Here is a 25,153-nt window from a genome sequence, read left to right on the forward strand (position 1 = left end):
TCTGCCCTTTATATCGCCCCAGAATTCCCTGGACTCAGCGGTTGCCAGCATGCTGTCAGTGCTCTCTGGCCTCCTCTCACAGTTCTGTATCCCTGCCCCTCTTTCAGGGTCCATGTCTGTAACTGGATGTCACCGCTTCTGTTCTTAACTTTTAGGGTGTCAGTCTTCCTCACTCTAATGACCCTATCACATTCACATGTTAGCCATTTGACCTGCCATACTGTTTTGTACTGTACCATCTCTCCCAGTGTTTCTCCCTGTGTCTTGAACTCATTCCCTCTGTGTCACAAGTAAGCAGAGTCACACAGACCAACCAAGGAGTGAGGTTCAGAACAGGAAAGTTGAGACCCAGGAAAACAGATCTTGTATCAGTATCTCTGAGAAAGTCCCAGATACGCCTGCACACAGGCAGACTGCCACTCATAGTGAGACCAAGGCTGAGAGACTCAAAGTTGACAGACATAGGGAAAAGCTCAGAGATGAGAGATACACATTACTAGTGAAATGATCACACAGGCCTCCAATAAGTCTTCAGGCAATGGAAAGATATGGGCCTAAAGTCAGGCTGCCGAGCCCTACTCCCCAGGGCTGCTTTTGGGACCTCAGATTAGTGACTTCCCTGAACCTCAGTGAACTGCTCATCTATAAAGCAGGAATAAGATGACCTGCCTTGTGTAGGACCCAATCCAGGGCCTGGCGACCAGCTTGCAGTGTCCATCTCCACCTCTTTCTGCCCCCATTTTCCTTGTCTTTGGCACAGAAGAGCTGAAACTCCACTCCCTGGTTCTCTAAGCATCTCCACCGCCCACTTTGTCATGACATATGTGTCTTCCCATGTTTTTCTAAAGGGGGAGGAAATTGGGAAAAAGGAATCTTCATTAAGGATCCACATGTGTTATTCACTCTGCCAAATAACTTATGTACATCATCTCACAACACTCAGGGCAGGATGACCATCCCTGTTTTACAGAGGAAGGGACGTGGCCAAGTTTTTACTGCCAGAGACTGGAAGCACTAAGATTTGAAAGTCTATCCAAATATATCAGCAATTTTAAGAAGCACCACTAAGTTCAACAAACCAAGTAAGACAAATACTAACATTGAATTTCCTTCAAATCCAGACATATGTTCTTTAGAAGAAACACATTTAAAATGGGCAGGTTGAGGATAAAAGAATAGAAAAGGATACACAAGGCAGATGTGAATCTGAAGAAAGACAACAGAGCTATATTAATTTCAACAAAATAGATGTTGACACGAAAGCATCATTAGGGTCATAGGATTGCTATGTTGTTTTGTTGGGGGGCTTTTTGTTTGTTTTTTTGTGGCATTTCTTGTAATAAATAGAACATGCATTAGGAAGATGGGATAGTTTGGAACCAGACAGCTCATGACATCCGTATTAGGGAACAGAATCATGATAACTGATAAGACCATACATGTAGTTGAAAATGCTGCCACATTCTTTGTGATAATAGCAGAGAGAATATTTGAAGAAGTAATTACTGGAAACTTTTCAAATTTGGAAAAGGTCTCAGTGTACAGGTTCAGAAAGCTCATTGAAAAACAGTGTTATCTCGAAGAAATCCATGCCTAGACACATCATAATTGAACTGAAAACAAATTTTAAAATTTTGAAAACAGTCTGTGAGGGACGCCTGGGTAGCTCAGTTGGTTAAGCAGCTGCCTTCGGCTCAGGTCATGATCCCAGGGTCCTGGGATCGAGTCCCATATCGGGCTCCTTGCTTGGCAGGGAGCCTGCTTCTCCCTCTGCCTCTGCCTGCCTCTCTGTCTGCCTGTGCTCGCTCGCTCGCTCTCCCTCTGTCTCTGACAAATAAATAAAATCTTTAAAAAAAAAAAAAAAAGAAAGTAAAAAAGAAAACAGTCTGTGAAAAACTATGCGTCCTGTAAAGATCAGTGCAAAAGATTATGGGTTTCCTGTCAGAAACAGTGAAAACCAGAAACAGTGAAAACCAGAAGGCAGAGAAACAACATGTTTAAAGTGTTGGGGGAAAAAACCCTGGCAATCCAAAATACTATATCCAATGAAAATACACATCAAGAAGGGGAGTAAAATAAAAACATTTTCAAATTAGGCAAAACTAACAATCTTGCCAGCAGGCTGAACAGTGATTTTGGTAGAAGGGAAGTGACAACAGAAAGAAAATCGGAACTTTGGTAATCAAGAAAGTAATGCACTGCAAATTTTTGTTCTTTAGGAAATACATGAATGTTTTTTTAAAAAGATAGACATAGGGGCGCCTGGGTGGCTCAGTGGGTTAAGCCACTGCCTTCGGCTCAGGTCATGATCTCAGGGTCCTGGGATCGAGTCCCGCATCGGGCTCTCTGCTCAGCAGGGAGCCTGCTTCCTCCTCTCTCTCTCTCTGCCTGCCTCTCTGCCTACTTGTGATCTATCTCTGTCAAATAAATAAATAAAAATCTTTAAAAAAAAAGAAAAGACATAACTGTTGAAAACAAAACTTTGGCAGTGTTAAATGTATGTTGATGTAGTATGTATGACTACAACATAAAGAGGGGAGAATATAAAAATTCATTCATTGGGGGTGCCTGGGTGGCTGCCTTCAGTTCAGCTCATGATCCCAAGGTCCGGGGTCCTGGGATCGAGCCCCACATTGGGCTCCTTGCTCAGTGGAGAGTCTTCTCCCTCTGCCTGCCACTCCCTCTGCTTGTGTTCTCTCTGTCAGATAAAATCTTTTTTTTTTTTTTTACATTTTTATTCATTCATTTGACAGAAAGAGATCACAAGTAGGCAGGGAGGCAGGCAGAGAGAGGGGGAAGCAGGCTCATTGCTGAGCAGAGAGCCCGATGCGGGGCTCAATCCCAGGACCCTGAGATCATGACCTGAGCCGAAAGCAGAGGCTTAACCCACTGAGCCACCCAGGCGCCCCTGTCAGATAAAATTAAAAAAAAAAATCAAAATCATTCAGTGATATATTTGAGATTTGTATATTTTTATGCATATATATTATATCTCAAAGAACCATTAGTGTACAAAATTTTTTTAAAAAATTAGAGGGGAGGGCAAAGAGACCTATGTAGTGATTTCTATATTTCACTGTAAGTGGTATAATATTAATTCTATGTAGACTGAAGAATGAGGTACACATGTTGTAATCCCTAGAGAAACGTCAGAGACAGACAGACACACACACCTATGCAAAGAAATAAGCCCAATAAATGAATTACAATGAAGCTCTATGGGCACCTGAGTGGCTTAGTTGGTTAAGCGTCTGCCTTCAGCTCAACTTATGAACCCAGGGTCCTGGGATTGAGCCCCACAGTGTGTTCCCTGCTGAGTGGGGAGCCTGCTTCTCCCCCTGCCTCTGCCACTTTCCCTGCTTGTGTTCTCTCAAATAAATAAATAAATAAATAAATAAATAAATAAATAAATAAATAAAATTGGCAGGGCAATTATTTTTTATTCACATAGAAGTAATTTCCTATTATTTAAACTAATACAGACTGGTTTTTAAGCCTAATAATGAGCTGTTACTGATGTCTACTCCCAAGAAATCAATGATCTGTGTTTCCTGAAGAAAGTGAAAAAGAACAAATTAATTCAGAAATAGAAGGAAGAGAATAATAATGATACAGGTAGAGATCCACAAAGTAGAAAAGAGACCATAGAAAAAATGAACACGGGCACCTGGGTGTCTCAGTGGATTAAGCCTCTGCCTTTGGCTCAGGTCATGATCTCAAGGTCCTGGGATCGAGCCCTGCATCAGGCTCTCTGCTCAGCGGGGAGCCTGCTTCCTCTTCCCACCTCTGCCTGTCTCTCTGCCTACTTGTGATCTCTCTCTGTCAAATAAATAAATTAAAATCTTTAAAAAATAAAAGAAAAAAAATGAACAAATCCAAAAATTAATTAGTTATTTGAAAAGATTAATACAATTGATAAATCCCTAGCTAGACTGACAGAGGGAGATATTGGGGGGTGTAAGAAGGGACACAATATCAAACATAAAAGAGGTGACATCATTACAGACTCTGTAGGCATTAAACTAATACAGGAATTTTGTGACTAACTCTATACCAGGAAATCAGACCACTCAGCTGAAATAGGCAAGTTCTTTAAACAAAACTTACCAAGTATTAGTTGAGAATGCTGATACAAAGCTTCTGGTATGCCTGTATCTTGAGGGCCAAGCTCTAAGTGGACTGGGCAATTAAATGTCCAGAGGGGTACTGGGTCAGGCAAAGGACCTTAGATAGATCTGAGGGGACATGGAAAGAATAAAGAGGAGTCGCAGCCCTACAACGGTTTCAATCTCAGTGTGAGAGACCTAGCCTTTGGGCACATACTCCAGCACCATCAGCTGGTGGCCACTCAGTCCAAAAAAGAGAACTACAAAATGTAGCCTTTCTGAAGTCCCTCCCAGTGTGGGGACCAATTTGGTCAAGGTAGGGTTGGGTTTTTCTGGGGAGCTCCCTACCCAGACCTGCTAGGGACCAGGCCGATGTGCCTGCGGAGTAGGGGGCTGCTTGAAGAAAGCAAAAGGTAATCTTGACAAATGTGGCCCCAAGTAGCCAGTCCATGGCCCCTATATCCTCAGGATCCATCCCAGAGCCGATCTACCTTTAGGACACAAGATCCCAGACCACTTCCCTCATCCCTGGAAGTATGGCCCCTTGCACCATGGCTGCCATAGCCAAGGACACCTTTTAAACTCTCCACATTTTTATTGATTTCCAGGAGGAATGAGGGGCAGTCCACCACTTCCAGGTGAGTCCAGCCTCTAGCTGCGGTGTGAGGCATCAATTCCAGACTGGAGAAACTACTTGCCAAAGATACCATTAGCAGCGTGAGTCTGCAGCTGGATCAACTTCCTAGACAATTTGACAAAACAGAAGTGGTAGAGGAGGGAGGCATCAGGTGTCCTCCCTGGTGAAATCAGGGCAGACCTCACTGAGACCCCTCAGGAAGTAATTAGCTTGGTCAGCTGCCAGCCAAGACCCCTCCCACAGGTGGGCCTCCCTCCAGGTGCTCTAGCTGACCAAACCACTCTCTGCTCCAGGGCCTTTCCCTGCTTTCAGTTTCCCTCGTAACCCCAGCAGACTAGCCACACTAACCAGTGTGTTGGGAGGAGGTGCAGGGAAGGGGCCCCTCCTGGCAGAGGGCACAATCTGGGCAAAGGCAGGAAGGAGGAACCCAGCTCACAGAACCAGAGGAAAAGTTCACCTGCCACCTGGAGCTCCACTGGGTCACTGAGCTTAGACACAAAGGGTTTGGGCGACCACCACCGGTAGCGGCAGCTGTAGTTGGCCGCGTGCTTCGGCCCCACATAGGTCACTACAAGGTCTGCTGAAGGGTGGCTGGACCAGAGTCTGGCTATAGGCTCCTCTTCACCTGCCCGAAGCAGCTCGAAGGTGACCTCAGGCAACTGGCCCTCGCAGCGCAGGATGGCATCGCGGCCTGGAACCACTGCCCCACTCCACAGGGGCCGGAGCTGTGGTCTGGGAGGGGTTCCTGGCCAGAACAGCTGGGTCAGCCCAGTGAGGTCGTCCCCTCAAGTAGCAGCTGCCCCAGCCCCTCAACGCCTTCCTTCCTCCCACTAAACCCAGGCCTGCTGGCGGCTCCATCCCTCCAGGATGCTACCCTGTCCTCACACACCTCTCCTTTTACTGGTTCTGAACAGACGCAGCTCCTCCTCTTGTCCTCCCAGTCACCCTCTTCCCCAAGACCTTGCAAGTTCCCTAGACTCGGACTTGCTCTGAGTCTTCCTGGGGCCCCTAGCATTTGGCAGTCAGGGCCTCAGGACAGTGTCCCCAAAGGAAGAAATGGCCAAGGGAAATGGTGTTCCTGGCAGAGAGCACAGGAAATAAGCCAGATGCGAGGTGTGTACCCCAGCCGAAGTTCCGTTGGTCCGAAGGGTCTGCTGTGCGGGCGGAACCAAGGCCCGGTGCACTTCTCTTCAGCACCCTTATTTGCTCCCGGTTCCCGCCCACTGCTCACCGGCTACACGCAGCTCCAGGGGCGCGCTGGGCGCTGAGCCCTCGAAGGGTGGAGCCGTGTCCACGTAGACGCAGCTGTAGTTGGCAGAGTCCACCACCGAGACGTCCCGCAGCTCGAAGGTGGCCTCTGTCCCCGCGGGGCTCAGAATACGGTACACTCGGCGCTCGGCATCCTCGCGCATCAGGGCGAAGCGCAGGCCAGCCCGGGGCGCCCGGCACCGCAGCTGCACGAGGGCGCCGGGCGCGGGGTGCAGCATCGCGGGCTCGGCCGAGAGCTCCGGCGCTGGGAGCGTCTCTGCGGGGAGGACACGGGCTGATCTGGGCGCGGAGGGGAAAGCTTGGGCCTCTCAGGCGATCCAGCCTCGCGCCTTCTGCCCGCGAGAGTCCGCGCAGCCCGCTCTGCTCCCTCCCACGAGGCCCGCTGGCCCCGCTCCGCTTAAAACCGCACAGCCCTCCAGGCCTCGCCGGATCCCTCACACAGTCCTACCCTATTCTTTATTAATTTGTCCATTAAAAAAAAAAAAAAACACGTGGGGAAGGAGTTGACTTTTGTCATCAAGCCCACAACATGCGGTTGCAAGAGCACGCATGCTTCCCCGCAATTCGGGATCCTCTCTTGGGGTTGAGACTCCCTGTCCTTGGCAGGTCCTGCAGCCCCAGACTGGCTCCCTTCAACAAACAGGCCTCTGGCGCCCACTCACACCCGGGAGACAAGAGGAGACCCTGGGCAGGTGGCAGCACCTGCCGGTGCCAGACTTGTGTGTTGACCCAGTTTTTCTTGTTGGAGCCTTGGGATTGCTGAGCTAATTGTCGTATTCTCAGTTGGGGAAACTGAGGTCAGGCAGACGAGCTGGGATTGGGCCCCAGCTAGAGCCCTGCACTTCTGGGGGTCCCCTTCCCTGCATCCTTGCTGCTGCTCCCCACCCCTGCAGCGGAGTGGCTCTGGCCCTGCCAGCCCCATGGCCTCGTGGCTGCCAGGCTTACCATCGCTCAGCAGCAGCTCCACGGGCGCACTGTCCGGGGACCAGATTTGCTCGCCACGCAGCCTATAGCGGCAGGTGTAGAGACCTCCATTTCCTAGAGCCACCGGGTTCACTTGAAAGAAGACGCGGTCTGGGCTGGTGGAGCCCCTGGGTACCAGCAGCTCCTTCTCGCCCTGCCGCAGCTGGAATTCCACGCCGCTCAGGGGAGCCACGCAGAGGAGGGTCACGCCGGCTCCCCTGTGCAGGACAGCTGCAGACTGTCCCTGGAAACTCAGCGTGGGTGGCAATGGTGCTTCTGCAAGGCAGGGAACGTCCCTGGGGCTCGAGTCCCCAATAGCTATCCCCTCCCACCTTGGGACTGTTCCTGAGAAATATTCGCTCAGCCAGACCTCCAGACCTCTGCCCTGCTGTGGCAGTCCCAGGAACACCTTTCTTTGTGGCCCATCCCCAGGCCACCCATGGCGCCACAGTGTCAGTGTTCAGGTCAGGTGTGATCCACCCAAATGTGTGACCACTGTTTCCCAGACCTAGTCCTGGGCAAGGGTATTCAGGGTTGAAATCAAGGTAAATGCAGTTCTGTCCTCCAGGAACCTCCCACCCCAGGAAGCCCTCTGGGATGGTCTGCACACTCACCCAGCTCCTCAACTGTCACAGTGGCACTGGGCTCAGAGGGTATGCCTGCTTCGTGGGTCCTGTAGCTGCAGCTGTAGTTGCCTGGGTGCAGGACTGTGAAGGTGGTCTCTATGTCCTTCGGGGCCTCAGCCACTTCCAAAAACTGATCATCGCCTTCCCGCCTCAGCAGGAAGGTCACACCACGAAATCCCCCACGGCACACCAGTTTTGTCTTCAGACCCCGTGTGATCCAGGACACCGGCTCAGGTGAGAGCAAAGGTGGGGATAGGGACTCTGCGTGTGGAGCAGGGTGGGTGGAAGGGTCTGAATTACTTGGCCCAAACAGACTGGGATCTCCACACTCATGGAAACAGGTGGGAGGGGCACCTGGGGGCTCAGTCAGTTGGGCCTTGGACTCCTGGTCTGGCTCAGGTCATTGGGCCGGGGGGGGGGGGGGGGGGGCTCCGTGCTCAGTGGGGAGTTTGTTTAAGGATTCTCTCTCTCCCTCTCACTCTGCTCCTCCCACCATGCACATGCTCTCTCTCCAAAATAAATAAATCTGAAAGAGAAAGAGAGAGAGGGAGGGAAGGAAGGAAGGTAGGAAGAAAATGAAAGGAGAGAAAGAGGAAATGTGCTGGGCTTTTCCCAAGCGATTTCTGGGGATTCAGTTATTTATTCCTCACAACCTTCCGGGATCAGTGCAAACATCACCCTCATTTTACAGATGAGGAAACAGGATCAGAGATGTCAGATGACTCGCCAAAGGCCACCTAGCTGCTCAGGGACACCCCTCCCCACCCCCACCCTCATGTCAGAAAAGTAGGACCAGGAGAGTGAGGAGTGGAGGAAAGGAGGAAGGGAGGCCCACCCCGCACGCAGCCCTTTCCCCACTGTCTCGCGCCTCCATTAAAGCCTCCGCACACCTGCTCCGGTCACCTCCAGGAGGTTGCTCAACTGGGTCCATCCGCTCTCCAAGCCAGAACGGCAGCGGTAGAGGCCCCAGGTGTCACTCGTCACTGCTCCTAGTGGGAACCGGTGCTCCATGGTGGGTAAGTCGAGGTGCACAAGTTCCTGGGTTACCCCATCTTTGAGCAGCTCAAAATCCAGGGTCTTCAGGCGGGCCTGGCACACCAGCATCAAGCCGGCCCAGGGCTTCAGCAGCGATTCAGCCTCTGCCCACAGGTCTGGCCTGGGATCAAATACTGCGTGGCCAGTGGTGGTCAGTGTGGGGCTCCAGGACAGGGGCTCACCTCTGCAGGTGCCCACTTCCCCCCAAGACCCGACCCGGCCTCACCTACTGCCGCCTCAGTCGCTGGGCCCAGTGAGAGACCTGTAGAGAGGGCACCTGTGAGGCCCCCATTCCTGTCCCTTCTCCTCCCTCCTGCCCCAAGGGAACGCAGCCCCAGCAACCTCACCCCAGAGCATCAGGAAGGCCCCAAGTGTGGACATGATGGCCAGTCTCCCTCCAGCCAGGGACTCTCTGGGATGATAAAGCTCACGTGAGGCTGAGGGCAGCAAGGGGGCAGCAAGGGTCATTGACCTCTTCCCTATCATTTGTCCTTCCAGAAGCGGGGGCCTGCAGGGCGTGGGGACAAAGGGCAAAACTCCAAGGTCTTTGGGAGCCTCATCAATAACTATAATCAATAATTATGTATAATTATAAACTAAGCAATCAATAATAAAAATGATTTTTAAAATAATATAATAAAATAGCAAACTACAGCAAATAATACATTAGCAATTAAAATGACTTAAAAAATGAGAAATACAATTTTATTTATTTATTTATTTATTTAATTTTTTTTAAAGATTTTATTTATTTATTTGTCAGAGAGAGAGCGAGAGCGAGCACAGGCAGACAGAGTGGAAGGCAGAGTCAGAGGGAGAGGGAGAAGCAGGCTCCCTGTGGAGCAAGGAGCCCGATGTGGGACTCGATCCTAGGACGCTGGGATCATGACCTGAGCCGAAGGCAGCTGCTTAAACAACTGAGCCACCCAGGCGTCCCTATTTTTTTTTTTTAAAGATTTTATTTACTTATTTGACAGAGAGAAATCACAAGTAGACGGAGAGGCAGGCAGAGAGAGAGGAAGGGAAGCAGGCTCCCTGCTGAGCAGAGAGCCCGATGCGGAACTCGATCCCAGGACCCTGAGATCATGACCTGAGCCGAAGGCAGCGGCCTAACCCACTAAGCCACCCAGGCGCCCCGAGAAATACAATTTTAAAACAAAAATTAAAATAATGTAGTAATTACTAATTGATCAAGGAAATTTTCAGTTTCTAGTGTTTGTGGGCCCTGCCCCAGGGCTCCCAGGGAAGCTATACTTTAACATTTACTAAGATCAAAATGACTGCACAAAACCTCAGAGCACGGGCTCTATGTCTGCCTAGAGCACACATTGTATGTCTACTTCATTAAAACAACAAAAACAAAACAAAAAGGAGCATTCCAAACTTAAAGGTAAGAAAAACAAAAAACCACCCTGGGTCCCAAAAGATGAAAGTCGTACAGGCTTGCACATACTAAAAACACAAGAAAAAGTCTGAAACTTTCTGGAATGTCCTTCAACATGATGATTTGTAACTCTTTTTTTTTTTTTTTAAGATTTTTATTTATTCAACAGGCAGAGATCACAAGCAGGCAGAGAGTCAGGCAGAGAGAGAGGAGGAAGCAGGCTCCCTGCTGTGCAGAGAGCCCGATGCGGGGCTCAATCCCAGGACCCTGAGATCATGACCTGAGCCAAAGGCAGAGGCTTAACCCACTGAGCCACCCAGGAGCCCTTTAACTCATTTTTTAAAAAAGATTTTATTTTATTTATTTATTTAAGAGAGCACGCATCAGTGGGGGGAAGACAAAAGGAGGAGCAGACTCCCCACTGAGTACCCCTGGGATTATTGCAGGACCCTGGGATCAGACCTGGGCCGAAGGCAGACACTTAACTGATGGAGCCACCCAGGTATTTGAGCCCTCTCTTCTTTGTGCAGACTGTATCCTGGGCACCTGCCCTAACTTGGGCTGGAATAAAACTCTTCCTTCTCTTTAAACATTTTTAAAGGGTTTGTTCATTTTGCATCAACATTTCTTGGCATACTCAACAGGATGTCAGAGCAACTCGCCTGAGAACACGTGGGGATCATCTAGAACTCAGCGCTTGGTGCGAGCACAGGCCCTCTGTGCCCCTCTGGCTCCTTAGCACCTCACAGGTGTTTCTGGTGAGATGTCCTGATATCTGGACTTCTTCAGTTTGGGTTGACAGTCATGACTTTTATTTGAACTGTTCAGGGTTACCAGTGATGTCCTCTAGGTAGGAATAACCTGGGAGGGGGGGAAGTCGATTGGTTGGTTATTTTAATTTGGCATTATACTAATGGATGTTATTAATATATAAGGCTTAAGTAAATTTTCTCGCTAGAAATATAAGAGACTAAATAACTCAGCTCCAAAGAGAAGGGACACAGGAATTTCCCATCTCATAAGGTAAGTGATGATTGGCTCATGCAGGGGTGCCCACATAAGGATTAGTCATGCATTGCTCCCAAACCCTCTATGGTCCTAGACCTTCCAAGGAGAAATGGAGACACAGAGTGTACCACGGCCATTCAAAAGTAACACTCACAAGCGGCACCCTCTCGATCCACCACTTTTAATATCCTTAGATCTTAGTCAAGCCTTATCCTAAAAATAAAACCCAAACTAAAAGGAGTAGGGAACTGTGCTTCAAAAGCCAGACCAACACCCAGAAAACGAATGACCACCCATGGGAAACCCAGGCAGGCTACCTGTGCATATGCACAGAGCCTACACTTGCAGGTGCTGACTTCATTGGGACAGGTAAGCATAACCTGAGTGGGGTTCTTTTGACATGTCTGAACTAGTTTATTTATGTGTGCAATTAAAGAAAGCCAACTGTAAGACTAAGTAACCAGAAACTAGGAAGCCATTTGGTTGAGTCAGTGAAGTCCCCAACTTGTGGGGAAGAACCAGCAATCCCAGAGGTACTCTGGGCTTCATTTGGTTTGTCTGTTGCTACAGTTTTTGGTATCTTTGCATACGACCGGCCATGTTCTAACTGGAAATGGAAAATAACTAATAAATGGATCCATAAATTATAATGCTATCTTACAATTAGATTTGATTTAATAGGGGCGCCTGCGTGGCTCAGTGTGTTAGGCCTATCCCTTCGGCTCAGGACATGATCTCAGGGTCCTGGGATTGAGCTCCATATTGGGCTCTCAGCTCGGCAGGGACCCTGCTCCCCCCCGCACCTCTGCCTGCCTCTCTGCCTACTTATAATCTCTCTCTATCTGTCAAATAAATAAATAAAATCTTTTTTTAAAAGATTTGATTTTATAAAAGGGGGATATTTGGGAATTGGGTCTTTAAGGTCCTGTGCACAAATAAGAGTGAAACAAAGGCTAAGTTTTATTTGCATCTTGTTTGTATACATGTATCTATGTGTGTGTTATAAATGGGAGGTATTTCCTCTATCTCTGGATGGTATAGCTAAAACCAATTTGTAGAGGAGCTCTATTTCATTGCTTTAAAGGCAAGTCCTTGTACAAACTGGGCATGCTAAAACTCAAAAGGTTAAAAAGTAACCCTAGTGGTTTTTTTTTAAGATTTTATTTACTTATTTGACAGAGAGATCAGAAGTAGGCAGAGAGTCAAGCAGAGAGAGAAGAGGAAGCAGGCTCCCCGCTGAGCAGAGAGCCCGACACGGGGCTCCATCCCAGGACCCTGAGATCATGACCTGAGCCCAAGGCAGAGGCTCAACCCACTGAGCCAACCAGGTGCCCCAACCCTAGTGTTTTCAAGTTCACGTGATCTGGGATAAAATTACCTACATCCAAACTTGTATGTTACTCCATAATAAAAATGCATCATAGGAAGGAACCAGAGGAACAAAAATTAAGACATCTGACCCCCTTCCCGATGGTCAGAATAATGAGGGAAAGGAGGAGGAAGATAGGCAGACATCTTAGAAATCCTAAATTCGCACCCCCTCCTCCAAGCACAAGCACCAGAACCAATGTCCAACCCACTGCCTGCTCTCCTTTCAGAGGGCTACAAAATACCCAGAGGAAAAGACAGGAGACACAAATTTTTTTAGGATTTTCCTTTTAAGTAATCTGTATACTCAACATGGGGCTTCAACTCAGAAACCTGAGATCAAGAATTGCTTGGGACACCTGGGTGGCTCAGTCAGTTAAGAGTCTGCCTTTGGCTTAGGTCATGATCCTGGTATCCTGGGATCTTCGGCTTCCTGCTGATCGGGAGCCTTCTTATCCCTGTCCCTCTGCTGCTCCCCCATTCCTGCTCACTCGCTCTCTCAGATAAATAAATGGCATCCTTAAAATTGAGTACTTACAACATCCAACCTGGTTAGCTGAGGAAGGCCTGTGGAGACAGCCAGGCTGGAATCCTGATCGAGAGGCCTGAGCAGAGTGTCCTCCCCTCAGGTGAGACTTCTCCAACTGACCGTCCCCATAAGGCCCTATTTATAGGGCAGATAAGAGGGTTTGAAATTAAACGTGTGTTTGCCTACGTGCAGTTTGGAGCAAGCTGCATTTCCATGTTATCATGTTTCTGTATTTTCAAGGAGCCTGGGTGTCTGCCTCCCCTCCCGGATTCCAATCTGGGGGGCCAGCCCAGCCTGGAGCAGAAGGAAGCAGGAGACAAGATTTGTAGCTCTTGGCCCCCAAACCAGAAGGGCCAGTTCTGACCTGGAGGCAATATAATATACTTCAAACCAGCAGGCTCCCAGGGTTATTCACACAGCACAAGGCTCACAAACAACTTTTTTTTTTTTTAAGATTTTATTTATTTATTTGACAGAGATCACAAGTAGGCAGAGAGGCAGGCAGAGAGAGAGAGGTGGAAGCAGGCTCCCCACTGAGCAGAGAGCCCAATGCGGGGCTTGATCCCAGGACCCTAGCATCATGACCCGAGCCGAAGGCAGAGGCTTTAACCCACTGAGCCACCCAGGCATCCCATCACAAACAACATTCTTTAGCCTGCCTCTGTACAGACACATAAGCATACCCGGCACATACACAGTCCGGGTGGCTGGCTATGTGGGACAAATCGCAACAACATCCATCTGTACAGAGCATGTACATTACATCTATGTTTGCTCAATACATGTGCGCCATCTTTCCTCATAAATAATCCTACATTTCCTTACCCTTTTATCAAGATCTATGTCAAGGATTGTTTGGATTTTTCCTTCCTGTCTGTTCAAGTCTATTCCAAGGTTGCATTTGTTCCTTCAAACTGTACTTACTGGAATTCTTTTACCATCCCTGGATCTTTGTTATAAATCTGCAAAACCAGAAGATCTAAGGCAGGCACACGTACTATGTCTGCTCATCAATTGGACTTTAATAGAGAACATATATCACTTTTAATCTTCTCACCATTTATGTTACAATAGGTTCCCCCCAAGTGATGCCAGCAGGCCACATCCAGGGACCCAGAGGGGGTCCCCCAGGACCAGGTAAGAGGGTCCTTGACGTCATGTAGGCTCAAAATTAAGCCCAACCTGGCAAGAGGTGAGAGCAGAATTTACTGAAGATAAAGAGATAGCAGATGCAGACAGAGTGTCTGGGAGACTCAGAAAGGAAAAGAGCATGAGGAGTGTCTTTGTTTGGGGCCTGGGGGCTTTTATGGAGGATGAAGATCTGGTGTACGTGCCCCCCAGGCATCCAGGAAACCTGGGAGAGCATCTTAGACTATCTGACCAAGAAGGATGGGATACAACACTGGGCTGGATCAAATGTAACTACCCATATGGGCCAACTTGCAAAGACTGGGTTTAAGGTGTTAGATTGAGTAGCTTGAGGGAGATTTTTGTTTGGTAGGTTGACCTGGACTCACAGTACCCTAAATTGGATGAGGCCAAATCGCTAGAACTTTCCCGGTACAACATGGAAGAAAGAATCCAAGGGCCTAGGGGCATAGGAATGTTGGCATAGATTTGTTATGTGTGATCATACAAATTCATAGTAAAGAGGAGGACGGCCTTGTTTTAATGACATTGCAAAACAGGTTAGTTGGGAGGGGACCTGCATTCCTGAAAAGTGCCAGTGCGCTCCAGGCCAGTTTGGCCTTGGGAGATGCTGCCATCAGGACTGATTTCAGAGATCAAAGGCCAGCTTAACAGAGCTCAAGTGACAGAGCCCCGCAGAGATGTGCACACTAGCCATCACCGGTGGCAGCAATGAGGTGGTGATCAGGATGTTTGAACCCTCAGAGGGGCTGCTTCTGTAGGAAGAGGTTTAGGATGACTTCGGGGACTTAAAGAGTCTCATCTTCAGGGATATTGTTCTTGCTAGTGCTTTTTCTCTCCTGGTATGCAAGGACCGCCACAATCGCCTCATTTTCATGTGGCAGGAACAACAGCACACTTTCATGGCTTGCCTCAAGGCTATCAACTCAACTTTCTTTTTATCTGTTGTAATCTCTGTAGAGATCCTGATCAGCCTGACTTCTGACAGGACATCACACCCATGTGTCATTGCTACTACCCGGATGACATTGGCTGACTGGACCTAAGGAGCATGATGTAGCAGGTCCATTAGACCATTATGTGAGTTAAACACATGCCAGGGTCTTAACCTCCTCTGTCGAGTGCCCAGGGATCCAGAACATGTTAAGATAGCCCCCTTACCGCAGTCTCAGCAGATGTAGGGCTTCTCACCTGAGTGCAGGCGCTCGTGCTGGCGCAGCTTGGAGCAGCCGCGGAAGGTCTTGCCGCACTCAGGGCAGCCGTAGGGCAGCTCGCCAGTGTGCGCACGCCGGTGCTGCAGCAGGCCCGAGCGACCCTTGAAGGCTTTGTTGCACAGCGGGCAGGTGAGGGCCTGGCGCTGCTGTGCGTGTGCCGACGGTGACTCAGGTTCGAGCGCTGGTTGAAGGCCTTGTCGCACTCCGGGCACGCGTAGGGCTTCTCGCCCCCGTGTGCACGAGCCGGTGCTCCACAAGGTGCGACAACATGGCAAAGGCCTTGGCGCACTTTGTGCACTTGTATGGCTTCTGCCCGGCAACGGGCACCCGTGGAGGCCCCTGGGTCCCCTCGCCACAGTCCCCACAGGGCAGGTACCCTAAGAGGCAGGACCTCTGGGCCAGGGCCCGGCTGTGGCGGTGGTGCTCGGCCCAGTGCGTCTTCTGGTGGCGGTGGAGGCCGGAGCAGCTCACTAAGGCCTTGCCACACTGGGTGTACTCATAGGGTCGCTCACCGGTGTGGATGCGCTCGTGCTGCAGCAGGCTCGAGGTGCGTGGAAAGGCCTTGCTGCACTGGTCGCAGACGTAGAGCCGCTGCGCCGGGGGGTCAGGAGCACTGCAGCTGGGACCTGAGACCTGACCACACTGAGGACACATTAAGGGGCCCTCGGCCATCTGCGGCTGCTTGTCGGAGCAAAGGCGCTCGCCACACTGGGCACAAAGGTGGGGTGGCCATCCACACCGTTTCCTGAGCAGCCGGCAGGGCATCTGGGTCAAGCCCTCGTGGCAACGGCAGGCCTGGGGCAGCTCCTTCAGGGGCTTCTGCTGAAAGAGGGTCACTTGGAGCGTCTTTGGGAAGGCCTGGGTGCCTGTGCGCTGTTCCTGTGACCCATCCTCTGTGTGGACCTGGCACAGCTGGGTCCTGGGACAGCACCAGCACAGCAGCTGGCCTCCACAGTGATCACACACCAGGGGCTTCTCCTCCGGAGGTGTTCTGTGATGCTGTGCCAGGCAGCAGTTACAGCTGGAGGCCCTGGTATTGACTGGGCACCAACAGGGGCCCTCCCCAGCATGTGGCCCCTGGGGAATGATTAGGTCGGGGTTCTGAGAGGAGGTGGGGCCACATGGTTCTTTTACCAGGGGTCCCACTCCTGCACTCTGGCAAGTCCCTGGACTGGGGCTCACACCAAGGCCCCAGCTCCAGGAGTCCCTGCCTTGGGGAGCCGTCTTGCCACCTGCTGTCCCTCCATGTAGGTCTCCCTCCTGAGAGGGGTGTCTCTTGGCTGGGTCCTCTTGCCAGAGGCCTCCACTCCATCTTGGGCCTCTCCTCCTGGCCCCTGTAGGCTCCCTGGAGATCTGCCTTGGGGATGCCTCCCTGCCTGGAGTTCTGGGCCCAAGCCTCCATCCTGGGGCCAGCCCCCAACAGTGTCCTGTGTAGGATCTGGAAGAGCAGAGGAGAAATGGAGGTTGGCAGTTCCCGGGAGGGGAGAGGTGAGAACTGCCAAAGAATGATGACCCCAGGACTGATGGGGTTGCTCCCACCTTTTCGTAGCCCAGGGAAGAAAGAAGAGAAATGACATCAGGACGTGAGAACACTGGAACCTCCTGCCCTGACTCCTGACATCTGCCACGGTCTAGGATGTCACAGAGGCCCCAGAAAGCACCATCCCTACTCTTCACCAGTTGCTGGAGCACCATCATCCTTGACTTGGGACCTCAGCAGCCCCTCCCTTTAGCAAGACATACCCCAATTACTCAGCTGCCCACTCCCCAGAATCACGGTCCAATCCCAACCACCAGCTTCCTGGCAGCACACCCTACTGACTCCCTGCCTTGACCTGGCCCAACCCTCTTCACCTGCCATCAGCCAGTTCTTCTGGGAGGTGCGAGGTAGGGCTCATCCGACAGCAGGGCTGGACACCAGCTGTGCCCCTCCCCACTTCTACCAAGCAACGTTGGTTCTCTCAGGTCTGGCAGCCTGAGAAACAGGCACGATAAATGTAAAGTGAACAGCCGATCTTGGGGGCCCTGATCATTCTAGCAGCGACCAACACCAAGAAGGCCCAATGTCTCCTGTTACTATTTCCAAATTCCACTGTGGCTGTTAATTTTCTATTGCTGCTGTAACAAATTGCCACAAATTTAGTGGCTTAAAGCAATGCGAATTTATTAGCTCACAGGTCTGGAGAGAAGTCCTGAAGCCGAGTTTAAACAGTGTTGCTTCCTTCTGGAGGCTCAAAGCCTGGATCTGTTTGCTTGTCTTTTCCAGCTTCTACATGCCACCTACTTTCCTTGTCTCATGTCCCCGTCTTCCATCTTCAGAGCCAGCAGTGAAACATCAGACTGCCCCTCCTGCCTCTTCTATACAAAGACACTGTGATCACACTGGGCCCACCATAAATAATCCAGGATAATCTCCCGTATCAGGATCCATTATCATACCTCCTAGTCCCTTTTGCTGTGTGATTAACAGTCACAGGTTCTAGGGACTTTGGGGGAAGGTGGGGGGTGTTCTGCCTACCACAGTGTCTTTTTCTGAGCTCTTTGTATGCTTTACTGGGAAAACACAGTGTATGAATCGAGATGCCACTTAGGTGAAACAAAACTGAATGTTTGGTCCACAGTCATGAAGGACACACAAGCAGCTCAGAGCAGTCCCATCTGGGTGGGGGCTTGCTTGGCAGGAGACAGTGAAAACATGTAGAGTGGGATGGGTGATTCTGATGTGCAGCAAACGTACAGGGAGAGGTCAGGCTGAGAAGGCCCACCTGGGGGGTTGGAATATAGAAAGGAAAAGGACAAGGGGCACCTGGGTGGCTCAATTGGTGAAATGTCTGGCTTCGGCTCAGGTCACGATCCCAGGACTCTGGGATCGAGTCCTGTGTCGGGCTCCCTGCCTGGCAAGGAGCCTGCTTCTCCCCCTGCTTGTTCTTTCTTATAATCTTTCAGGGGCACCTGGGTGGCTCAAGTGGGTTAAAGCCTTTGCCTTTGGCTCGTGTCATGATCCTGGGGTCCTGGGATCGAGCCCCGCATCAGGCTCTCTGGTCAGTGGGGAGCCTTCTTCCCCTTCTCTCTCTCTCTGCCTCCCTCTCTGCCTACTTGTGATCTCTCTCTCTCTCTCTGTCAAATAAACAAATAAAATGTTAAAAAAAAGAAAACTTTCATTAACAGTGGGACGCTGAAGGGCCCGCATTAAGGGTCGTTTGTCTGGTCACATACTCAGCAAGTAAGCCGTCGGGGGCATGCTCCGAAGAAACGAAGGTGGCAATATGGACAGGACCACACACTGTGACCTGACGTTACTCAGACAGTCCTCACTCCAGTCACATGTGGTACTACCAACCCTCCTGTGACTTTCAGGCCTGTGTGAGTCTGGCCTTCAACCCAAGGTAGGTGAGGCCACCTTTCTCCAGCTGCACCTCAAAGCCACTTAGTGTCTGGGTGGACTAAGACTTCACAGGGCCACATTCAGACCCAAAAGGAGATCAATCCTTGCTGGCTCTCTCTTCCATGGGTGGCACCGATGGGGGCTAGGGAATCCAACATCTTCCCCACTGTGGCAACTACCACTATGTGCCTTTGTTTCTCCACCTGACAATTTAGCCACCTAGAGCTTGAAACCCAAACAGAGGCGCTCAGAGCCCCCAGAGTAAGAGACTTCAAGCAAGCAGGAGGACATCTGGGGGACACTGAACATGGGCATTTTGTACCCCAGTGCCAGACTGTCCATGGTGTCCTTATAGAGGGAGGCAGCAGGAGGATGTGAGGGGCACGTCTCTTTCCCAGACATTTGTGGATCTGAGCCCCAGGATATTCTCCCCAGGTAAGAAATGGTTACTATCCTACCCCGATACTATGTTTCTGCCTGTCTGCCCTGAGACTGGACTATGCAGCTCTCCAAAAACAGGCGTGGGGAATGACATGGGCTAACTAGGGAGCAAGCAGCTGTGGGCTCCACGTGCCCACCTGTGCTGACTACCCTAACAGTAGGTGGGCAGGAATCTAACCCGCAACGGACACCGTGCCCAGGGTTGAAGGACAGTGACTGCTGCAGAGTCCTCATTGGACCCACCTAGGGAAGGTCAAGGGACGAGCTTTCTCTGGAATATGCAGCTTGCTGTGCAAATACAACAGACAAGCTGGGGGTCCAAGTTTCAGAAGGTGTCCCTTGTACACTGGCATTGGCAAAACCGTTGTACTTTGTACGCTGGACCCACTGTGGGTAGACTGACCAGCCTCTTCCAGCTAAGGCTTCACACTCAGACTTTGTCCGAATGAGGACATTTGGGCAGGAAGACCTGGCAAAAAAGGCAATTGCACAACGCATTCCCACGCAGCTAGTGGGAGTGGAAAGTGATGCAAACAGCTTCTGTGAAAAATGGCCTGGCAGTTCCCCAAAAGGTGAAACACGGTGTCACCACATGACATGGCAGTTCCACTCCTAAGTATCTCTCCAGGAGAAATGAAAACAGGCTGTCAAGCAAAAACTTGCACATGGATGTTCATTATAGCATTTTTCATAACAGCCAAAAGGTAGAAATAACCCAAATGTCCAAAAACTGATGAATGGATGAACGAAATGTGGCGTGTCCACACCAGGGAATATTACTCAGCAACAAAATGGGATGAAATACTAATACACGGATGGGCCTCAGAAAACATCATGCTCAGTGAAAGAAGCCAGACACAAGACCACAATGTATAATTCCATTTATGTGAAAACCCAGAAGAGGCAAATCCACATACACAAAGGATAGACTGGTGATTGCCAGGGGCTGAGAAAAGGAAAAATGGGAATGGAGAATAATGGTTTCATGAGTATGCAATTTCATTTTGAGGTGCTGGAAATGTTTTGGGATTAGCCAATGGTTGCACAACACAGTAAATATAGTAAAAACTAAAATATGTTAATAACCAACCTCAACTGTACACTTCAAAATGGTTCATTTATGTTACAGGAACTGTATCTCAAAAAACAACAAAGGAAAGCGCCTGCAGCACAAAGCATTCCTGCCTCTGGTGTGCGGCAGAGCCCCAGAGGTAAGCCTGCCTGGCCACACCCTGGACATCATCTGAGCCCCCGGCCGGCCATAGGGACAGGGATGCATGGGACAGAGGGGTGTGTGTGTGTGTGTTTAACAATACTTTCATAATGAGAAAAACAAGGTCTTCAAAACTGCTAGGTAAAAATAAAATATGAACTTCCCCCACATGCCCAAGTGGATTGTACACCAAGCAGAGTTTCCACATCAGCGGCTTAACCTCTGTGTTAACAGCATTCTCCCCTGGACCCAGACTTCTCTTCAACCAAGTGTCTCTTAATCCACTCATCTCAAGGAGAAAACTCTTGGTAGGAAGCTAGACACACCTGCTGTACCAATGGGCATCAAGCTGGGGCCCAGGGAAATGCTTCATGGTGTCTTGAGGCCCAGGGCACTGTCATCACTGATTTACAGATAGGAACAAAGGCTGAGAGTTGGCGAAGGAGCTCGCACCCCATTCTGACCATGGAGCCGTCCTCCATACCAAGCTAGCCACTGGCTCTCCACCGCCATCCACAGAAATCACCTTTTGCCTCTTACAAGCCTCCCTTGCATCCCCACCCCCAGCCTCTGCCTCTAGGCATGCAGGTTCTGCAGGGTTCCTTGGTCTGCCTCCCCAAAGCCAGGCTGACTCCTTGCAGTGGCCAGGCAGAGCTATTGGAGAAGCCATAAGCACTAATATGGGGACGATCCTTTCTTTCCTCCTCATACAACTGTAACTCCAGGGTGAACTCTGGCTGCTCACAGAGAAGAGGGGACCCTCACAGTGAGTGTTGAGCAGCAGGAAGGCAGGTACCCAGATTTCTGTTTCCGAGGAGGAACCAGGACTTCTATAATCGTACTTTCTGGAAGCCCCACAGCCAGGATCTGGCATGATACCAAGTTGCAATGCCCCAGATGTGAGGGACAGCAAGACCTGGGTGCCCCAGGTGCCAGCAAGACCTCTGCCCCAGGGCTTCCAGTAAATGCTGTCCCTGCAGGGTCATGGTTGCTGGCCTCATATCCTGGTTTGCACAAGAACCTGGCAGCCAGAACAGGACTTTGTGGAACTCAGAATGAGCTCTTGGAACCTCAGGAATCCAGAGGCCAAGGACCCACCAGAATGGGAGAATACATCTGGGACAGCCTGACCAACCCAGGACAGCCAATCACCATGGAATCAGTGGACAGGGCAGAGGATGGGTGCCCTGCAGTGTGATGTCACCCAGGACTGGGTAGGTTCCACCAAAGGAAGGTGTAGTGGACTGAATGGTGCCCCATCCCAAAAGCTACCTATACACCCTAACCCCCAGAACCTGTGAAGGTGACTGACCTTAGTTGGGAAAGGATATTGCAATGAGATCATCACGCATTCCCTGGGTGGGGCCTAAATGCAGTAACAAGAATCCTTGTAAGAGAAAGACAGACAGAGTGCGAGAAAAGAGGTGGAAGCCAACACTCGAGTGATGCAGCCACAGCCCAAGTGACCTCTGAAACCATCAGGTGCCACGACAATTGCATGGGATGGTCTCTGCCTCAGAGCTTTCAGGGCCTGGAGCCCTGATGATGTCTTACTTCAGACTTCCTGGCCTCCAGAACTGAGAATATCTTTCTACTGTTTCAAGCCACCCAGATGGTTGTAATCTGTTATAACAGCCACAGAAAATCAATAGAGACTGGTCCAGCACCCCTCATAGGATGAGTGGGTTTAGGTGTGGGGGCCCTCCTGATCTCTGGTGACATCCAGTCCCATGTCTGCTCTGTGCAGAGGGTCAGGTAAGACTGGGTGGTCCCAGGAAAAAGCAGCAGCTCCCACCTAGCAGGAAGAAACCCTGAACTCACAGAACGTGGGGACCAAGGGTCACCCATTAGCCATGTTCACAGGGCATCTCCCGACTGTCCCCAGACACCCGCTCCCATAGGTGGCTTCCTCGGCCCATCTACCATGACAGAAACCTGCCTCCCGACGTCGGACACAGCAAGTGGAAGCTGCTGCCCACGGCCGAGGCTCCCTGCCTCCCGGCCTGCACCTCCAAACTATCCTACCTGTACCCGGAGGGCCTTCAGTCATGGACCTGGGACCGGAGGCTAAGCTCAGCAAGGGCTCCCGGGAGCGGGTCTCCCCGCTGCACAGCGGCTGTCCCAACTGTTCTGTCAGTGCCTCCCCATCTGCCCCGGGTGAGCTTGCCCCGCAGCCTGAGCGCTCCCCCAGCCTCTCTAACGCTCTCCGGGCTGCCGGTGGACGGGACAGGACACACAGCGGCCACCGCCGGGCAAGCAGGAGGCTGAGCAAGGGACGTAGCCCGGGCCAGCCCGGCAGAACCGCACGACGACAGCACGTGGGGAAAGGCTGGCAGGGCGACCGTCCTCCGCGTCGGGACACATCCCACTGAGACCGAGGGCCGTCTGCCTGCTCCACGGGGCGGTGCGCGGGCCGTTGCGCGGACGCACTCCGAGGGCGGGTACGCCTCCGCGCTGCGCCTGTCCTGGCGTGATGCGCCCACTCTCGGGCCGCCTAGGGTCAGGGCCGTTCCAGGGCGCGGGCCAGAACGCACGAGGAGGAAAGCAGGGTTAGTGCGGGGACAAGAGACGCACGCGAGGCGGCGTGACAGCGGGGGAGGAGCGGCTCTCCGGCCTCCCGGCGACCGGAGCGGCGGGACCGGGCCTGACGAGGAGCCGGCGCCTGCACGCAAGCCGAGGCCGACGGGCGGGCCGGGGGCTCCGGGAGGCCAGTGTCCTCAGCAGGAGGCTCGGAGCTTGATTCTGAGAGCCGCGACGGTGGGGTCCGGGCCTGCTGCCTCCGCACGTGGGGCTCAGTGTCCACGCTCCGGCCGGCGCGCGCGGCAGCCGAAAAGTGGAGCCGATAGACCCGTCCGGAACTGAAGGCCCGACCTGCGGTGGCCAGTCGGACCCCTGGGCGAGCGGACCGGAAACGCGCGAGGCAGGCCTCCGCCCAGAGCCCGCGCGCCGAAGGAGGGGGCAGGAGGCCGGGGGGAGGTGGGTGGAGGCGCGCTGAGTGCCCGGAGGTCCAGGCCTAGCGGGCTGGAGTCGCGGGTACGCGCCGAATGCCACTTACTCGCTCGAGGGCGGCCCGCACGGGTCCCCTGGTCCCCTCCCCGCAGGCGGCGCAGAACCTGACACCCTCCGCCTTCGGGCCACCGCGGCACTGAGGGATTAGAGCCCCTGCGGGAGAGAGCCGGAGCCCTCGCGGGGCCTGCCGGGAAACGTAGTCCCGGCGCGCTCCCGCGGTCCGACCCCTGGACTCCGGTTGTCATGGCAAACGCGGCCCTCTCCGCCCAGTCAGCGAGGTAGGGTTTTTGCGTCGTCGGCGAGGAGACAGCAGCCTGGACTGACTGGGGCGCTTCCGCCTGTCACAGAAATGCTCCGCCTTCCGTCTCCGTAGAAAGGAAGAGTGGGGCTGATGCTGGAGGCAGCACTAGAAGAGTCCTCCCCGCACACGCTGGTCACCTACGGGGGTGCTTCAGGAGTGAGAACCCGGGTCCCCAGGGCACTGGAGAGAAAGTGGGGTTCCACACCAGGAATCCAACTCCCTCGGCTTGTCAGGTCTCTGGACTGGCCTCATGCCGAAGCCAGAGCCCTGGGAGTCTGTGCCCCAGAAAACTGTCGCGCCACCTGCCACCCCTTCATGCAAGTCCCTCTGCCGAGGGCAGTATTCCGCCGGGAGCTTGGCTTCACGACAGGTTTCTCCTGAAGTCCCAAGGCACTGGGGACTGGGAATCAGCCTCAGGGCGTCTTCACTGCGCAACACCTTGGGCCGGAGCCTCCATTCTGGGGCTGGCCTTCGATTCAGAATCCTAACAGCAAGATCTGGGAGCGCCAAAGAGAAATGGAGAGGCTGGCAATTCCCAGGAGGGGAAAAGGGTGCAAAGGAAGCAAACCCCAGCAGATGAGGGGGATCTTAGATGGCTTGAACAGATTTGCTAGTCCAGAAAGCTGTTAAAAGGTGGGAGACATAAAGAAGGCATTTCGGGGGCGCCTGGGTGGCTCAGTGGGTTAAAGCCTCTGCCTTCGGATCAGGTCATGATCCCTGGGTATTGGGATCCAGCCCAACATCGGGCTCTCTGCTCAGCGGGGAGCCTGCTTCCTCCTCTCTCTCTGCCTGGCTCTTTGCCTCCTTGTGGTCTCTGTCAAATAAATAAATAAAATCTTTAAAAAAAGAAGAAGAAGAAGAAGGCGGCATTTCGTCAGAAACTGAAGGCAGCCAGCTCAGTGGATGTGGTAATAGGGGGTCACCTCTTTCTCTCTAGGCTCCGTTAGACTGTCTGCTCTCACCTGTCAGACCACGGGCCTCCTGCTGATTTCTGCCTCTCTCTGACCTATCCTCATTATCAGCTGCCCTGTACGTACTCCAGACTGCCCACGTGACAAGCCACACCCAACGCTAGCTGTTGGATGGCTGTGTCAGGCTCATGATGGGAACTGTTGCTGACCTGGGTTTAGAGTCCCATGCATGTGTGTGGTAGATAGAATAATGGACCCCCAAAGATGTCCACGTTCTAATCCCCACTCCTGGTGAATATGTTACCTCATATGGCAAAAGAGACTTTGCAGATGTGATTAAAAATCATGAGATAGGGACATTATCCTAGATTTTTCAGGGATCCAATATAATCACAGTAGTCCTTACAAGAGGGTTGCTGAGAGAGTCGGGAAGGAGATGTGATGATAGAAGCAGAGGTCAGCGTGCTGGTAGTCACAAGACAGTGAATATGAGCAACCTTTAGGACCTGGGAACGGAGAACCTAGATTCTCCCCTGGAGTCTCTGGAAGGATTGCAGCCTGCTAGAAGAGGATTGTGACCTCTCTCTGTCAAATAAATAAATTTT

The 25,153-nt window shown here is 51.8% G+C and overlaps 2 protein-coding genes and 1 long non-coding RNA gene across 7 annotated transcripts; all 3 read right to left on the minus strand.

The window, feature by feature from the left end:
• Positions 1-154: 154 nt before the first annotated feature.
• On the minus strand, positions 155-700 carry LOC116579446. Its single transcript, XR_004281260.1, has 2 exons — positions 636-700; positions 155-601 (listed from the first exon to the last, which is right to left on the minus strand). It is a non-coding gene; the product is annotated as an uncharacterized LOC116579446 (long non-coding RNA).
• Positions 701-3,872: 3,172 nt separating this feature from the next.
• On the minus strand, positions 3,873-13,364 carry A1BG (alpha-1-B glycoprotein). Of its 5 annotated transcripts, XM_032324678.1 has the most exons (9): positions 12,935-13,358; positions 8,984-9,144; positions 8,863-8,898; positions 8,492-8,770; positions 7,590-7,862; positions 6,958-7,251; positions 5,975-6,268; positions 5,201-5,488; positions 3,876-4,848 (listed from the first exon to the last, which is right to left on the minus strand). In XM_032324678.1, exons 1-9 carry the CDS (start codon positions 12,937-12,939, stop codon positions 4,841-4,843), a joined length of 1,638 nt encoding a protein of 545 aa, XP_032180569.1. In that variant the 5' UTR covers positions 12,940-13,358; the 3' UTR covers positions 3,876-4,840. The 5 variants fall into 5 exon arrangements, with proteins under 5 accessions (XP_032180572.1, XP_032180569.1, XP_032180570.1 ...); XM_032324681.1 differs by lacking the exon at positions 5,201-5,488 and having other exon boundaries at positions 3,873-4,848; XM_032324679.1 differs by lacking the exon at positions 3,876-4,848 and having other exon boundaries at positions 4,932-5,488; positions 7,590-7,682; positions 12,935-13,364.
• A 123-nt stretch (positions 13,365-13,487) lies between these two features.
• Positions 13,488-23,477, minus strand: ZNF837 (zinc finger protein 837). Its single transcript, XM_032324810.1, is given in 4 exon segments — positions 13,488-15,421; positions 15,424-15,517; positions 15,520-16,726; positions 23,383-23,477. Coding segments are annotated over 3 exon segments (933 nt in total). The 5' UTR covers positions 16,054-16,726; positions 23,383-23,477; the 3' UTR covers positions 13,488-15,116.
• Between the last annotated feature and the right edge of the window lie 1,676 nt (positions 23,478-25,153).

This window comes from Mustela erminea, chromosome 19 (genome assembly GCF_009829155.1).
Source record: "Mustela erminea isolate mMusErm1 chromosome 19, mMusErm1.Pri, whole genome shotgun sequence".
In the NCBI taxonomy this organism is placed as follows: Eukaryota; Metazoa; Chordata; class Mammalia; order Carnivora; family Mustelidae; genus Mustela; species Mustela erminea.